At 40.1% G+C, this 17,579-nt stretch overlaps 1 protein-coding gene across 2 annotated transcripts in view; it reads left to right on the forward strand.

Annotated features, from left to right (window-relative positions):
- MYOM1 (myomesin 1) overlaps positions 1–17,579 on the forward strand; it is a 121,593-nt gene that overhangs the window by 39,632 nt on the left and 64,382 nt on the right. For both annotated transcript variants that reach the window (XM_006071064.4, XM_044934795.2), the window contains exons 10-14: positions 1,926–2,087; positions 8,378–8,519; positions 11,524–11,723; positions 13,524–13,580; positions 15,716–15,840. In XM_006071064.4, coding sequence (XP_006071126.3) covers positions 1,926–2,087; positions 8,378–8,519; positions 11,524–11,723; positions 13,524–13,580; positions 15,716–15,840 — 686 coding nt within the window. The remainder of the gene's footprint in view (positions 1–1,925; positions 2,088–8,377; positions 8,520–11,523; positions 11,724–13,523; positions 13,581–15,715; positions 15,841–17,579) is intronic.

The following is a 17,579-nucleotide window of genomic DNA, read 5'->3' on the forward strand; positions in this document are numbered from 1 at the left end:
TGGGCACCGGGCAGGCCGGGCCATCGTGAAGCCGTGGCTGGGACCAGGACCTGAGCCCGGAGTGAACCCAGTGGTAGCTGCAGCGGTAGCGGCGGCAGTGCTGCTGGCCCTGCCTAGAGGGGGGGAGAGACCCCACCAGATGCAGCCTGGGAGCCCCAGTGGGAGCCCAGGTCCCCTGTGCATCTCCAGGACCCGTCTTGGTGGGATCTGCTCAAACATGAACTTCCTGGCCTAAGCACCGTGACAGGAACAATCACACAGTACACTTTGTCTATAAAACATTACAAAATAGAAGCATGTATACAGGTATTGCAGTAAGGCACATAAGGCAGTTGTTAGAATTCTTCTGAGTTTGGACTCTCTGTTTATGAAAACTGCTACAACATTGCAAAGCAAATATTCACAGGCTTGGAAATAAAAATTGAATTTAAAGATTGCCACATTCAGTGAAAATGAACACTATTTCCATACAAAACTTTGGATGAGCAGTTTATTAACAAGAAAGATTTTTCTAAGTAATTTTTCTCATAATCGAAAGTGGAGTAAGAAAATGTATAAATAGGCATTTAAATTATATACAAATCATGAAGTCATCACAAGTTACAGGACATGTAAGAGGAAACATTTAAGATACCATTATGTAAATATACATTTAAAATTAAATTTAGACTTACATAAAACTATTTGTATAAGGAGATAGATCTTTTTAGAAAAAATTGTTCCTCAAGAATTGTCAGCTCTAGAGTACAAAAATTTATATTTTAAAATAGTTTATCAGAGGATTAACCTAATGTTAATTTTATAACCATAACTATATAATTGTATATAGTATAAAAGTGTATAATACTGTAACTATATAGCACTTTTTTTTTTATTTGGGGGCCTATTTAATTATTTAAATTAACCAATTATGGTCAGGTAAAATACAGAATTGCAAATTAAAAATTCAAACATGTAACAAAGATCCCAGTTCTCCTTAAAAAAATAAAACTACATAAGATTATATTACAGATAACAAGGGAACTGTAACCATCATCAGAGATTACATTTTTTATATAGAAAAATAAACTTTTACCCACATGCATTTAATTAATGTGAAATAGAACTACAACATTTTATATCATATGATTTTTCTGCTATAAAGACTGTTTGCTGAAAAATATATTTTGTGCAAAAATTAAAGGGACTATATTTCCAGAGAGTAGAAAAGGGAAGATGAATTGCCAGTGGGCACCCAACATCAGGAACAGGGTTTTCTCCCAACACCTTCCCCACTGCACTCTTAACAGCAGCATTAATAGTTGCATCAGCCGAAAGATCTTTCTCAAAATAAATCAAAATTATTTGTGACTTTGCATTTCCAAAGACTGAATGATCTTACTTTCAATTTTATTAATTTAAAATAAAGTTGCTAAAAGTATAAATTTGATGGCCTAAGAACTGAGGTTGCAAAAAAATAAGTCAAAAATTTTGTGTTATCAATCAACATATCACAAAATAAAGTATTGTTTTGTATGTAAGAATTATGTCATGAAAATAATTATTTTCTTACAATTTGTATTACCCTATTATGTTTTATAAATAATAAACTATTTTTAGAGGAATAAGTTTTATATTTTAATTCCTTAACTGTATTTTTTTCTTCTGCTTTTTGAGCCAGGAGCCTTGCAGTTTCATTTTGCTCTGGGTCTTCCAGATGATATATCTGGCCGTGGTTCCCTCACTTCTGGTCTAGCATTTTAACCAATATAAATATGACACAATGACTCAAAGCCCTACAGACTTCCTCTAATAGATAGCTTCCAATATAGAAGAAGAGGAATAAAGAGAGAGAGAGATGGGGAGAGGAGCGAGTTGGGGGGAGGGAGGAAGAAGATAGTAATGGAGAAAGAAGTCAGTAAATTTGTTTACATTTTTCCCCCCAGGGGTACCTGTTTCTCCATCAAAATGGGTGCAAACACATTGGAGTGGCGATCGGGCAACACTAACATTTTCTCATCTCAACAAGGAAGACGAAGGTCTCTACACAGTTCGTGCACGAATGGGAGAATATTATGAACAGTACAGTGCTTACGTCTTTGTTCGAGGTAAGGCCTGGCAAAAAGCAGAACATCTGAGAATATTTAAAACACTGAGTCCATATCAATCTATCCAAACGTATTTTGGGTAACGATGAAAGAGCTGTTTGAAAATTCCTCCCGGGACCTCCCTGGTGTCCAGAGTTCAGGACTCAGTGCTTCCACTGCTGGGATGCCAGGGTTCAATCCTTGGTCTGAGAGCTATGATCCCGCAAGCCACATGGTGCGGCCAAAAAAATTAAAGAATTCTCCCGGATGATGTAGCACAGGGATGTTAGCATCCGGTAAAATTAGAAGGGATGTGAAAAGGTCAACCCTAAAAGCACCAGCCTGAAGGTGACCAGTTTCCAGACTGTGCCTCCTCTTCAGTGAGCCGCCAGCGCCGTCCTCTGCAGGTGCTTGAGGGGCTACATCCTAATGATGTGAACGAAGTCATTTAAAGAAGGAACAATAAAATAGCAATGGCCATTCACTCTTCATCTGTTTTGGAGAGCTAATTTATTATTTCATTCCAGGCCTTCTCTTACAGCTTTAACGAACTAGGAGGCAAGATGCTACAACCGAATCTTTAAGACAAGTTATGATTGTTGATTTTAACAGTCTTTCTTTTCTCAGCAGTGTCTTGAACGGGTAGGGTATGTACAAGTGGAAATGTTCTTGCTACATGAGATCCGAGCACACGTGGAAGACCATGAACATGTCCTGGCCACAAGGGTAGTGCTCTGTGTTCTTTTATGTGACTGTCAGTCAGGTGTGGTCACACGAGCAGACAGAGGAGGGGCTCAGGAAAATAGAGTGTATTACACTCACAGGTCCTGGAGACCCACACCGGGCCACACGGGGAGGCAGCCGCATTGCTCGCTCAGGAGGAAGAAGGGTCAGACCCTTCTGAGAGCTCGGACCACAGTCTTTACTGGATTTCCTGTGGAAAAGGCAAGGCGGGGCGGGATAAACAATTCAGGATCGGCTAGTGTGAACAGTTTCAGTGGACCCTAAGCCATAGGGGTCGTGCCTAGTTGTCTGGTGCCTGGTGCTGAGATGGTTAACTCAGAGGAATATTTCCTCCTGGGGTACATGGCTGGATGAAGGAGGTCAGCCCTGGACCTTTATTCTTTCCGCTTTACCAATTTTCCAAAGAAGTCTAAGGCTCACAAAATGTTAGGATTCCCCTTCATTTTAAGATGCAGAGACTAAAGCTCAGCAAAGTAAAATGATTTCCCAAAAGCCTCACGGGCTTTGTGGGTGGCACTAGTGGTAAAGAACCAGCCTGCCAATGCAGGAGAAGTAAGTGATGCAGGTTCGATCCCTGGGTTCAGTCACAGGTTCTATCGCAGGTCGAGAAGGGAATGGCAACCCGCTCCAGTACTCTTGCTTGGAGAATCCCATGGACAGAGGAGCCTGGTGGGTTACAGTCCATGGGGTTGCAAAGAGTCAGACACGACTGAAGTGATTTAGCATGCATGCAGAAACTTCACAGTTATTTAGAAACAGAAGTGGTACTAAGATGCAGGTCTTCTGGTGGCTAACCCAGGATTTTAGTCAGGGAATAGGCTAAGCTGCTGAAATGGAACTTGAAAACAAGAAGTTTATTTCTGTCCTGTGTCCATCAATGTAGAAGGGTGGTCCAGATGGTCCTGCTCAAAGCACTCGTTCAGAGCCTCTGGTCCCATCTGTGTTGCTGCTCGGCTGGCCCTGTGTGCTGCCCCGTGCTCCCAGGCCAGCCTGTGGGAGGGGAGATGCAGAGATGCACACAGCACTTCTTCCTGGTGAATACACCTCCATGTGTGTTGGGGAGCTGGGGTGATGAAGTTCTAGCTGGACAGCGTGTTACCCGTGGAAGATCAAGGGTTCCAGTACCAAAAGGCAACAGGAGGAGTGGACACTAGGGACGGTGAGCAGTCTACACCACAGCAGTACTGAGCAATAATAAATGATCATTGGATTCTGCCTCAGATCAGCTGCTGATAAAGATACATGGATATCTCTACCAACTGAAAACTGGGTATTTTGGAAAAAGTCAGATCTTGCAAGGGGGAAAAGAGGGTAGCCTTCTGGGTCATTTGCAGTGAAAATGGACACATTGGAAATTATCAGCAAGTATATTTATTTAACCACCTTGATAGTCCTGGCCAGATGAGAACTGAATAAGCAAACAGTCTTTGCCTCTGCTCTCAACTGTCTTACCTGAACTAGAGTCTCTCTGGTGACTCAGAAAGCACTGAGTGATGCCTTGAGGAGTCCCTCTGTGTTCTTTTCCTAGGAGCTCAGACACAGTCCAGGGTCTTCTCAATAACATTTCTCAGTGGCCATGCCAGGGTCATGGTCCTTTGCCGGTTGAGGCCAAATTTCACATTACTAACTGCAGACAGGTGGAAGGATTGAAGTTTATCATTAAGCTGGTCTTCATTCCACAAAATAAGGGAAGATTCTAAAATGTATCAGATGTTGAGAGAATTGAGAAGATTCATGGAAAGATGAAATTGCAAAGACAAGCCTCAGAAATTGAGTTGTGAATTCAACTTTTAGAAGACGATTCCCCTCGTAAGTTTATTTTAAATGCTATAGTTTGGATTCTTTTATTTTTTTTTTAAATCTTTGTTGAGATGTAATTACACACCATAAGAGTCAACCATGCTAAGTGGACAGTGCTTTTTGGAATATTTATAGAGCTGTGCACCACCAGCCCTCCATCTACAATCCAACTTTAGAACATTCCCATCACACCCCGCCCCACCCGAGATATTTCTTGTGTCCCTTCCCCACTCTCATTCCCAGATTAGCCTCCAAGCAGCCATTAATCTACTCCCTGTCACTATAGACTTTCTTTTCTAAACATTTCTGAATATGTGATCTTTCACTTTTGTCTTTTTTTTTCTTTGAGCATGTTTTGAGGTTCTTTATGATGGTAGTTTACTTCTTTTTATTGCTGACTAGACATGCTTCATTTTATGTGTCTATTCACCAGTTGATAGACAATTGGATTGTTTCTGCTCTCTGACTACTCTGAATAATGCTGCTATGAAGATTTCTATTTGTATGCATTTACCTGGGCTTTCATTTCTCTTGGTTAGATAGCTACCACTGGAATTGCTGGGTCATATGTTAAATTTGTGTTTAATTTTTGAGAAACTGCCAGAGTGTTTTAAGTCACATTTTATGTTTTTTTTTTTTTTTTTTTTTTAAACTTTGAGCTACATGAAGCCATTTCCATGCTTTTTTTTAGAGCTCTGGTATTTTGTTGCTTAGGAAATAGCTTCTGAACCAGAATGATCAGTGCAGAAAGCACCATATGTCAGCAGAAACACATTTCAGAGATGTACACTTTTGGCCAGGGTTTTATTACATATATACTATATGTTCTTTTTGAAAAAAATAGATCATGTAAATAAGCAAAAAAGGACAAAAGAAAAGCCATCATAAGTCTACCATCCAGAGATATCCAAAATTATCATTTTAAAACATATTCTTCGAGACTTCTAAATATTCTCCCCACCCCTCCACACATACATGGTGGGGAGAGCAGAGAAAGATAATAAAGTGATGGATGGGATATAAATGTAACGAAAAAACAATTACAATTGACAGATAAATGGATAAAAAAGTTTTTGCTAATAAAGCAATAAAATTCAAAAGATTTTTACATTCAGAAGATTTACAAGGTTTTTAGAATCCATTAGGATGAACGAATGGATGTATAAACATGTTGGTGAGTGTAAATTGGTTCAGCTTTTCTCAGGGTGTTTTGTTACTATATATCAAGTGTGCACTTTTAACAATTCTAGTTCTAAGAATTTTAGTGGACAAAACTGAGAAAGGAATGTTTGTTTTGGGGAAAGTCTGGAAGGAATCTAGGTATCCACCAATCAGAGTTGAAAATAATGTGTAATAAACAGTCCATAAAAACAATGGAAGTACTGCACAACAATGAAAGCTAATGGTGTATGTGTGCGTGCTAAGTCACTTCAGTCATGTCCCACTCTTTGCAACCTGTGGACTGGAGCCCTCCAGGCTCTCCTGTTCATGGGATCCTCCAGGAGAGAAGACTGGAGTGGGTTGCCGTACCCTTCTCCAGGGGATCTTTCCAACTCAGGGATCGAACCCGTGGCTCTTATGTCTCCTGCATTGGCAGATGAGTTCTTTACCACTAGTGCCACCTGGGAAGCCTCTAATGGTGTATACTTACACTAATTAATATGAAATATATTTTAAAAAACAGTTTACATGAAACTATATAGTCCAATCCCACTTTTATTTAAAAAACAATCTTAAAAAAATTGAAATGTAGTTGATTTAGATTATGAAAAACAAGCACTTTTGAGTTTATAAATATAGAAAAAAATCCAGAAAAGTTTAGGCCAATGTATTAATAGTAGTAATCTCTGAGTTATGGAATTAAGAGGGATTTTAACATATATTTTTATTATCAAAAATTTTATAAGCATGCACTACTTTTATAATAAAGATAAACAATAGAATTACTTACATTTTGAAAAAAGTTATTAAATAGCCTGTGTCAGAGATCAAAATATAAAAGAGGAACAGGCTAATCTTTGGCCTAATCAATCAAAGCTACAAAAAGTTTGACTATTTGGAGCATTGGGAGAAGAAAGGGCAGAGGCTAAGAAGAGAATTGACACTGACCAGATGGGTGCCATGGGCCAGGCACCCTGCAGCAGCTGACGAAGGCGAGAGCACAAGTGTGAAGCAACATAACAGTTTCAGATTTGACTTCCAGCAGCTGCTATACAGAATATGTGTTTTGAAAGATTTTCAAGTCCACACAACAAATGGCATATTCTAAGCAATTTTATAGAAATGCTGAGAAATGGCTCCCTAAATGCTTACTGTCTGCCAGGCTCTGTTACACACAATGAATTTACTTATCAGCACCAAGTTTACCAGTTGTTATACTACGGGCCTTTTGCTTTAAAAAAAAAAAAAAAAAGGCATGGCTAGAGGTTGCCAGCTGCCAAAATGATTTGAGCCCTTCACAGATAACACACACCTATTCGATTCAGAAGCATACAAACAAACATCTCAGCCCTCTTAGCAAATATTTTGGTGACTTACAAGAGTTACATAAGTGTAGCTCATTGGAAAAGAAAGTGTTTCTTATTTGGTCAACAAGAGTGCTTTCCCTGGGTGAGTGGCTCCTGCAAGTCTCAGCCTCCTCCCCTACTAATTCCAGTTATTAAAGTGCTGACCGGATGTAGGCAGGAATTGGCAGCTGTGGATCTCCTCCCCCAGGGGATTCTGCCTCCTATCTTAGTCGTTCTCACTTAAAAGACTATTAAATGGTTATTTTCATTCCCCTTCCTTTCCACCTAAAAACACCCCCAAGTCACTAATTTATCTGTGCACACACTGCTGAGGGGACCCACAGTCAGCAGATCCTGTTTCATGGGCAGTCACTGAACTCTGTTTCTTGTATAGTCCTGGACTTTTGCTAAACTCAGATAAACTAAGCTCAGATGTGGGTATTGCATCAGAGTTCCTTTTGCAAGTATCTTCAGTTTGGGAACAAACATTTAATTAAAATGAATGTTTTTGTTTCTCTTCCAAAATGGGAGTCCCAGCATAGGGATGGGCAAAACTTCTTGGTTCTTCTTCTCTTGTGGATCCAGAAGGTGACAGAAGGGGCCGTTTGCTCCCCCTTGGAGCCATTTATAGTTTCTGAGTAACGCTGCACAATAATTATCTTAAGAACAGACATTCTGGCATAATTTACATTAGACTTTTCTGAGAGCAGTCTCGGACGTCTCCATAGTTATTTTCTTTTAGAATATTTTGGGCAGGCAAGGGCCACAAGGCCAAGGTCATGGGTCCTTTTCAGAGCCCTTTCTGACATAATGTTCCTTGTACTGAGGGTGAAAAACACACATTGTTATTTTGGTAAGCAAATTACAAAATTGATGATTGCTCTACTGGGGCCAAATGGAGTTCCCTGGTGGCTCAGTGGTAGAAAATCTGCCTGCCAAGCAGGAGATGTGGGTTCCATTCCTGGGTCCGGAAGGAGGAAATGGCAACCTACTCCAGTATTCTTGCCTGGGGAATCCCATGGACAGAAAATCCTGGTGGGCTATAGAAAAGCCTGGTGGGCTATAGAAAAACCTGTGGGGTGTGGGGTTGCAAAAGATTTGGACACAACTTAGCAACTGTACAGCGACAATGATAATAAACAACTACTTGGCCAGCGATGTAGCCACTGCAGCGATGTGGTAAGAAAGGCCTGACCTTGGTTTTGGGGGCTAACACAACGCATCTGAGAGGGTTCATGGGGTCCTTCTGTATCCCCCCAGATGCCGATGCAGAGATTGAAGGAGCCCCAGCCTCTCCCCTGGACGTGGTGTGCTTGGATGCCAACAAGGATTACATCATCATCACCTGGAAGCAGCCGGCTGTGGATGGAGGGAGTCCAATTCTGGGATATTTTATTGATAAGTTAGTACCTAGTATGACTTCAGTTAGAGTGATTGGTTATAGAGATGCCTGCTTGGTTTCTCCCACCATTTCTTTCGCTCTTTTTTTTTTTTAATATACTGATTTTAATTTTTATTTTATTTACTTATTTTTTGATCGTACCGGGTCTCCGTTGCTCTGTGGGCTTTTCTCTAGTTGTGGCAAGCAGAGGCTACTCTCTAGTTGAGGTGTGTAGGCTTCTCATTGCTGTGGCTTCTCTTGTGGAGCACAGGCTCTAGGACATGCAGGCTTCAGTGGTTCCAGTTCCCAGGCTCCAGAGCACAGGCTTAATAGTTGGGGCGCATGGGCTTAGTTGCTCCATAGCATGTGGAATCTTCCCAGATCAGGGATAGAATCCACGTCCCCTGCAATGGCAGGCAGATTCTTTACCACTGCACAACCTGGAAAACCCTCTCCCACTGTTTCTTGGTGAAGTGTTTTCTCTACCAGTCTTGTCGCCCTCTTTTCCTCTCTGTCTCTGTCTCCAAACAGATTGGTATGAATATATACTTAACTATCTGCTTACCTCAATTTCAAAGATAGTTCTTCAATTCTACTACCAGCCCAAGTCACTAATTTGACAAGAGTATTATGAATCTGTACACCTGATAGAGGCTACTTTGGAAATGAAATAGCTGGTGTTTAACACACATAATGTCCATGTTCCTAGTATGTCAGTAATTTAAGAATATTAAATAATAATACTCTAGGGACACTAACAAAATTTTATTTACATCAGAAGAATCAAGCTTGACAAATAAATATCTATAGTACTAAACTATGTTTTATCTACAAATTGTTGCTGTTTACATTCTCCAATATTTAGAGGCTTTATATTTATAGTAAATGGGCCTTACACATGAATTTGGAGAAGGAAATGGCAACCCACTCCAGTATTCTTGCCTGGAGAATCCCATAGACAGAGGAGCTTGGCAGGTTACAGTCCATGGGGTCACAAAGAGGCAGACACGACTTGGCGACTAAACCACCACACATGAATTAGACAGTGAGCTTAGCCAACGTAGACAACAAATTTAGATTATTGACCTAAAACCATTGTTGTCTGATTTAGTTTCTTTTCAAATAGTTGCTCCAGTTCTCTTCCATTTTTGAGTAATAAAGTCTGACTGTAAAAACCACTAGGAACAGATAACCTGTGCCACTGTAGTATAACAGGTTTGTACCAAGCTGGATTAAACTTAATATTTCTAGAAATAAATAAGTATATGCCTACCGGGCTCAGAACCAAGCAGAGAAATGTTTATAATAAGTTATACACAATTTAACCTATACTAAAATGCTTCCACATTATTTCATCATTGAGTAATGATGACTTGTGAAATTTTAGGTAGGTTCTTTTTCATCCTTACAGTTTCTGCATTATTGTCTTTGGTAGATTTACAAAGAATTTTCAGACTTTGATCATTGAAAGACCAAGGACAATCAGTACATCTTGTTTTCCTCTTGCTTTAGTCATAATGAAAATAACCATAATGTGGTGAATATTTATTAAGCATTTGCTGTGTGCATGGCACTGTTCTAAACATTTCACGTGCTTGCCCCATTAACCCACAGCCACTCTTTGAGAGGTAGGTGCCATTATTACAGACAGGAAGCAAGTAGCTGACCCATCGCCGAGTCCTAGTGGCAAAATGCTAAGTTTGTGTTCTTGCTGTGGAAGTCTCCAGAGCAGCTGCTCCCCACCTTCCTTTCTGCCCACATGAGAGTTTGGAAGTGAGTTCCAGGACCACTGGTCACTGAGACAGTATCTGCTCAGGGGAAGAGGGAGCTTCCTGGCAGAATTCCTGGAGGCAGGGGAGGTCTGTTGCTTGTCCAAGCCTTCTAGCTCTCCCCCTTGGCCAGTTCACAGCAGCTCCAGAATTCCTACAAAGGAAAATTCAGAGGGAGGGAGTGGAAGGCATAGACTGAAGCCTTATTTGATACCATTTCACATAAGATTGAAGAAAATGTCCATTTATCTCAAAGAATGGAAGGGTGATGGTAAGGAAGTGAAAATAACACCCCCCACCCCCACTCCAACTGCCTTTGGACTGCCATTGGCACCCTCCTCCCCCTTGAGAATCCTTTGGGAAATTATACCCTTTGGACAGAGAGCGGAGTTGGGGAAGTGATAAAAATTCAAAGTGCAGTGCTCTGCTCATAAAAAATAGTGAGTTACTTACTGCTGCATTCTGAGGTCACACATTGGGCCCCTCAGACTCTATTGATCAGGCTGAAAGCATGATATGGACTGTCATCTTTTTCTCCTGGGATGTGACCCCTCTCTCCCCAGCCATTGGCTGCTGTAAAGGCCCCCAGTAAGAAATCAGAAGTTCCAGGGACTTAGCCTTCCCTTGCCAGGCCCAAGGATTTCCCTGCATCTCATCAGTCTCATCTGATAAGAAAAAAATACAGTGCCCATCTCGCTGTTCCACCCACACCGCGTGTAGTGACAACCAGTAAGCTCTTTCCAAACTATAGTACAGAGAGGTGTCTTGTCAGGTGTTAACTTTCTCAACTGTAGTTCCATTTTTAAAAGACAATGCCTAAGAATGATAAAGAAATAAGTCACTAGTGGTAGAACTGAAGACCTTATCTGGGGGGATGTTTGGGGGGTCCTCCCCCTTCTGCTATGTAAAAACTGCATACCCGCCTGCTTCTTTTTTTCCCTCCCAAAAGCCCCTCTGCTTAGCACAGGAGACCCCTCAGCTGCTCGCTTTTAGTGAGGTGGAAGGATGTACATGTCTTCATGAAAGCTCTGAGGTTTCTTTTCCTAACTGTTAGAGTAGATCCGTTGCAACTGAGTGGAGCTGAGCGCCTGCAGTTATGTATCTGGGGCAGGCTGCTCCAGGTGGATGTTTTACAGAGCGAAGCCCTGAAGCACTGGGGTGGGGGGGGGGCGGGGAGTGGGGTTTGCAGCCCTGAAGCCATCTACTTAGCCATCCTTCCTTTCATATTCTTGTCTATCACTCTCTCTCTCCCTTAGATGTGAGGTGGGCACAGACACTTGGTCTCAGTGCAATGACATTCCTGTGAAATTTGCTCGTTTCCCAGTCACTGGGTTGATCGAAGGCCGTTCTTACATATTCCGAGTTCGAGCTGTGAACAAAGTTGGGATAGGCCTGCCCTCTCGAGTCTCTGAGCCTGTGGCGGCTCTGGATCCGGCTGAGAAAGCTAGGCTGAAGAGTAAGTGTTTCTCATTTTTCAGAATGACCTTTTAAAAATGATTGCTGTAGATCCCATTGCAAGGTTATTCTTCCCCCGTCCACCAGAGGGAGAAGAGAATAAGAAATCCTTTACTGATCAGAAAAATGCTAGGGGGAAGAAAACAAAAACTTTTTCTGTTTTTTAATTTATCTATTCACTAAGGGGTTTATTTTATTTAGAGTCTTTGCCTTATTTAGCTGAGTTCCAGGCATTGTGTTTGAAATGAAAATATGAAAACCTGGAGCCTGAAGAGCATTTTTATTCATTTTATTAGAACACTTCCAATATACTTTTCTTTCTGGTTTAGTTTCTTAAAATTGTAAGGTAATTTTCTTAACACTGAATTTATCCCTTATAGCATTAATATCGCAACACTGTGAGCTTCTGATATCAAAGGAAAATCACATTTACAACATTATATCTGATCTGTACTCGAGTTTCCATATTAGGCAGTCAAAAATAATCTTTTCATATAGTTAGCCTCCAAGTCTCGATGTCAAAATAGTGGTATGTGAATTATGACCTGCTTTTGTTTCATGGGAACCAATATAGCATCCTTAACAATAGGGACCATAAAATGACAGTGAACAATTTTTGGACCTTCCTACTTCAGTCTATGTCAGATTTCTCAACCTTGGCTCTACTGACATCTAGGCCAGTTATCTCTTTGTTGTGGGGGCTGTTCTGTGCATTGTGAGATGTTTAGCAGCATCGTTGGCCTCTACCCACTAGACGCCTGTAGAATCTGCACCCTCACCACCTCACCCCCATCGTGGCAATCAAAATTATCTCCAGATGTTACCTAATGTCCCTGGGGGCACAAAATCACCAGTTGAGGACTACTGGTCTGTGCCATTTACCACATTTATAGCTTTTCTTGACCTTAAGCACATGCAGTGGCATCAATAAAAAATCTAATAAAATGATGCCACCTTCTCTCTGGAGACTCTCTGATCAGGCTCCTCAACTGCTCTCCAGTCACTTTTCACCTGCTTTTTCACTTTTCATCCAGCTTCCCTCCATCTTTCTTAATTCCATCTCATATTTTCACTTACTCCTCCTTTATAAATTTCAATGAAAATAAGATTTGCCGGAATTGAAAATAATTTATCTTGCATTTCACCTTTCTGTTTTTGTACACACTCTGGTGGAAAGTACCTCGTTTAAAGCAAGAGTTGAACCATTCTCTCTGATGTCTTTCTACAATCACAGAAATGAATTTCCTCTGTGACTCTATACTGCCTGAGTCACTCATTTTCCTTTACTTGGGATCAAAAATGCTTCCCTTTGTAAGTAACAGTTTTAAAAGTAATGGAAAGAGATACCTTTGGTTGAGCTTCACTGCATGATCAACAACGCCCGCCATCACTTTGATCTTCATTATGACAGATACAAAACAGCCAGGCTTGCATTGTTCTCGAGAGGTTTCTCCCAGGTGTATGCTATCTCTTAAGTAGGGTGAGAGAGCCTACGTGGTTCAGGAGATACATGTTGAAGAGTATATGGACACAGGCTGTTCCCCTTGCTTGTGTGAGTACAATTCCAGAAACATGGACTCTGTCCCGGCAAGTTCTGGGCTCTTGCAGATTGTGAGTTGTTTGATGCCCAGGGCTGTGCCCCTCACCCCCAAATACTATGCACACACTTGGTAAGACTCATTAGGAAGGTACAAGCTAGTAACAAACCCATTTATGATGAATCTGGACCGTTTATCAGTTTCTCAGTGCAGTTGAACTGCGTTTGTGAATGTTTCTGATTTTTCACACTTATCTCTATTAGGCCGGCCCTCAGCACCCTGGACTGGACAGATCATTGTCACTGAGGAAGAACCAACAGGTAAAAGCTACGTTTTCCCCTGATAGTATTGCCAATGTTCTGCCATTCGGTTTAGCTATTGTGGAAGGTATAGTGTATATTATTTAAGATGTTTTGGAAAAAACATACTGAAGTATTTGGAGATCACGAAGTAACATATTGTTAGAGGATCACTTTTTTTTTTTTTAAGATTTATTAAGGTATAATGACATGGACCAAACTGCATGTCTGTAAAACGTACAATGTGATAAATTTTACATGTGTGAATACCTGTGAAATCACCAATGTGATCAAAATAATGAACATATCCACCACCCCTTAAGTTTCCTCATGCTCCTTCCTCATCTCCAGGCTATCACTAATCTACTTTCTGTCACTGTTGTTTATGTTGTTCACAATTTTATGTAAATGGAATCCTACTAATTTTTGCCTGATTGCCTTCACTCAGCATAATTATATTTATCCATGTTGACGTATATATCAGTTCATTCCAATTTATTTATACCTTCACACTGGAAAGCCTCTATGAACCTCTCTGGTAAGTGTTTTTGTGGATATACCCTTTCGTTTCTCTTGGATAAATACCTAGAGGCTGAATGCACAGGTCATCTGATAAATATCTGTTTAATTTTTAAAGAAATGGCCCACGCTTTTCCAAAATGGTTGTACGTTTTACATTCCCATCAGCAGTAGTTGGGAGTTCCAGCGGCTCCTCACTGTCCCAGTACTTGGTATGGTCAGTCTTTTTAACTATAGCCACTCTAGTCAGCGTATATTTTTTGTGTTTTATGTGTTTTATGTCACAGTGGCATTTCATAGTAGATGCATAGTGGTCTTAATTTGCACTTCCAGAGTAATGCTGAGCATCTTTTCATGTGTGTATTTGCCATTTTTGCATCTTATTTGACATCTTTGCCGGATCCAAGTTCACTCAGAGATTCTTTCTTTTTTTCTGGAAATGTCACAGCATCAGCTCTTACACTGTTATCTTTCAATTTATGATACATTTCAAATTAATTATTTCTATATTGTGTGGATTAAGGGTCTAAGTGTTATTATTTTGCATATGGTGATCCAATTATTTCAGCAACATCTGTCGAAAAGCTTATCCTTTTCCCATTGAATTGCCTTAGCACTATTGTCCAAGTCAATTGATTGCATATTTGTGGATCTGTTTTTGAATCTTTATTTGTTAATTTTATTTTCTTTATACCAGTACCACACTGTCTTGAACTGTAGCTTTGATAAGCCTCTTGTTTTTCTTTCTTTTGTTTTAGCTTCATAGTTTTGCAATCACGTAGTATAAGACCTCTAATTATTTTTTCCCCAAAGTTGTTTTGACTACTCTAAGTCTTTGCATTTCCATGTAGAATTTAAAATTGGATTATCAATTTCTAAAAAAAAGTCTGCTAGAATTTCTGTTGAGTCTTTTATTTTTCATTTGGTTCTATCTACTTACTCTCCCCAACTAAATGATGGATTTATATGCTTCTTGTAGTTTTATCAGGTTTTGTTTCATATATTTTGAAACTCTGCTACTAGATTCATAAGCATTTTTATTATTATATCCTCTTATGCACTGACCACTTTATTATCAGAAAATCACTCCTTTTATCTATGGTAACGCATTTTTGCTTGGAAATATGCTTTATCTGATATGAACATGACCATTTCAGCTTTCTTTTGATATGTTACCATGACATATGATATCTGTCCTTTTCCTTTGTGTCTTTGTATTTAAATCACATTTCTTGTAGGCATTGTATCCTTGGGTCTGGTTCTTTAAGGCAAACTAGTAATCTTCACCTTTTAATTGGGATAGTTGAACAATTTACATATCATTGTGATTATTGATATGATTGGATTTAAATCTAACATGTTGCTATTTGTTTTTTATCCATTCCATCTATTTGTTCCTTTTTCCTCTTTTCTTTTGGATTTGAATATTTTTGTTATTTCATTTTATCTATATTATCTTATTAGCTGTAATTATTTGTTTTGATTTAATAATATCTTGGAATTTTTTCAGTATAATTTACATCTGATAACACACTATTTTCAAGTAATATTACACTACTTCACATGCAGTATAAGTCTTACAGTACAATTCCATTTTCCCGAGTGCGTGCTGCTCAAGCTTCCCTGTTGTTTTTCAGAGGGTGTTGTTCCTGGGCCCCCCACCGACCTCTCCGTCATTGAGGCCACGCAGAGCTATGTGGTGCTGAGCTGGAAGCCCCCCCGCCAGCGTGGCCATGAAGGCATCCTGTACTTTGTAGAAAAGGTGAGACTCTGGGAGCAGCATCATTACCTCTGGCACTTCTTCAACATTTCTTTAAAGAAGTAGAGATTAAGTTTCTGTTGTGTCTTGAATTTTAAAAACCCTTATAAACTGTTACTTGTTTCCACAGAAAAATGTGTTTCTCAGAATTTTGCCTGAAAGTTCAGGGGGTTTATGGATCCCTAAGGGTTCCTTGGAAGGAAAGTTATGACCAACCTAGATAGCATACTCAAAAGCAGAGACATTACTTTGCCAACAAAGGTCCGTCTAGTCAAGGCTATGGTTTTTCCAGTGGTCATGTATGGATGTGAGAGTTGGACTGTGAAGAAGGCTGAGCACTGAAGAATTGATGCTTTTGAACTGTGGTGTTGGAGAAGACTCTCGAGAGTCCCTTGGACTGCAAGGAGATCCAACCAGTCCATTCTAAAGGAGATCAGCCCTGGGATTTCTTTGGAAGGAATGATGCTGAAGCTGAAGCTCCAGTACTTTGGCCACCTTGTGCGAAGAGTTGACTCATTGGAAAAGACTCTGATGCTGGGAGGGATTGGGGGCAAGAGGAGAAGGGGACGACAGAGGATGAGATGGCTGGATGGCATCACTGACTCGATGGACATGAGTCTGAGTAAACTCCGGGAGCTGGTGATGGACAAGGAGGCCTGGCGTGCTGCAATTCATGGGGTCGCAAAGAGTCAGACACGACTGAGCGACTGAACTGAGCTGAACTCAAGTGTCACCCATGGACTCCTAAGAGGTCCACAGACCCCAACTCTTAGCTCCTTTAAGAAGAGAAATATTCCTGGAACTGTAGATCACCTCTGCAACACTGCGTTGCAGTGCTTTCTCACCACTTTTTCCATTTCCCTTGCTCTGCTGTTGTTGATTAGTTGCTCACTTGTGTCTGACTCTTTTAGACCCCATGGATTGTAGCCTTCCAGACTCCTCTGTCCATGAGATTTCTCAGGCAAAATTATTGGAGTGGGTTGCCATTTCCTTCTCCAGGGGATCTTCTTGACCCAGGAATCGAACTCACATATACCGCATTAGCAGTCAAGAGTCTTTTTACCCCTAAGCCGCCAGAAAGTCCATCAAAGGACTATAGGTATAGGCAAATACCTATAAGTTAGGTAACAACATAAAATCTATATCCAACTATCTTTCTGGCCCTTTAATTATTTCTAACCAGCAGCTCTTGAGAAAATTATATTGGAGCAAAAAACACAGGGTCTGTGGTTTCCCTTTATTAATAAATTTTATTCATGAGGACATTTGGCTTATGGCTTTGGGGAGCATGCCTCACTTCCTTCCTATCCCTAGAGGTGAATAAAAATAAGTGGGTTGTTTCTTCAACATGAAAATATGGACATCTTCAAAGAAAGTCTGATTTTACCAAAATAATGCTTAAATTTTATGTTTTATCAATTTTTATATTTTCTAGATATTATGAAATATATCTTGAAATATTTTTGAAATATATGTATTTGAAATATATCAAATGAAATATAACTTGAGTATCATTCTTGATTAAATTTTTTTTTCTTTCTTTCTTTTTTTTTTTAATAGAGGGCAAGAGAAGAGTGATAAACATTCACTTCCTGATGTATTTAATACGCACTCCTCCAGTAAATCATTTTTAAATGCTCCACACAAAGATAGTTCTGAATAAGCTCTGTGGCAGTAATTACCATCTTTCTTATAATAATGACACCGTAACAGCCTACTACTGAGGCCTTTCTTTGAAATGA

The sequence above is a fragment of the Bubalus bubalis genome, chromosome 22 (assembly GCF_019923935.1).
Source record: "Bubalus bubalis isolate 160015118507 breed Murrah chromosome 22, NDDB_SH_1, whole genome shotgun sequence".
NCBI classification, from domain to species: domain Eukaryota; kingdom Metazoa; phylum Chordata; class Mammalia; order Artiodactyla; family Bovidae; genus Bubalus; species Bubalus bubalis.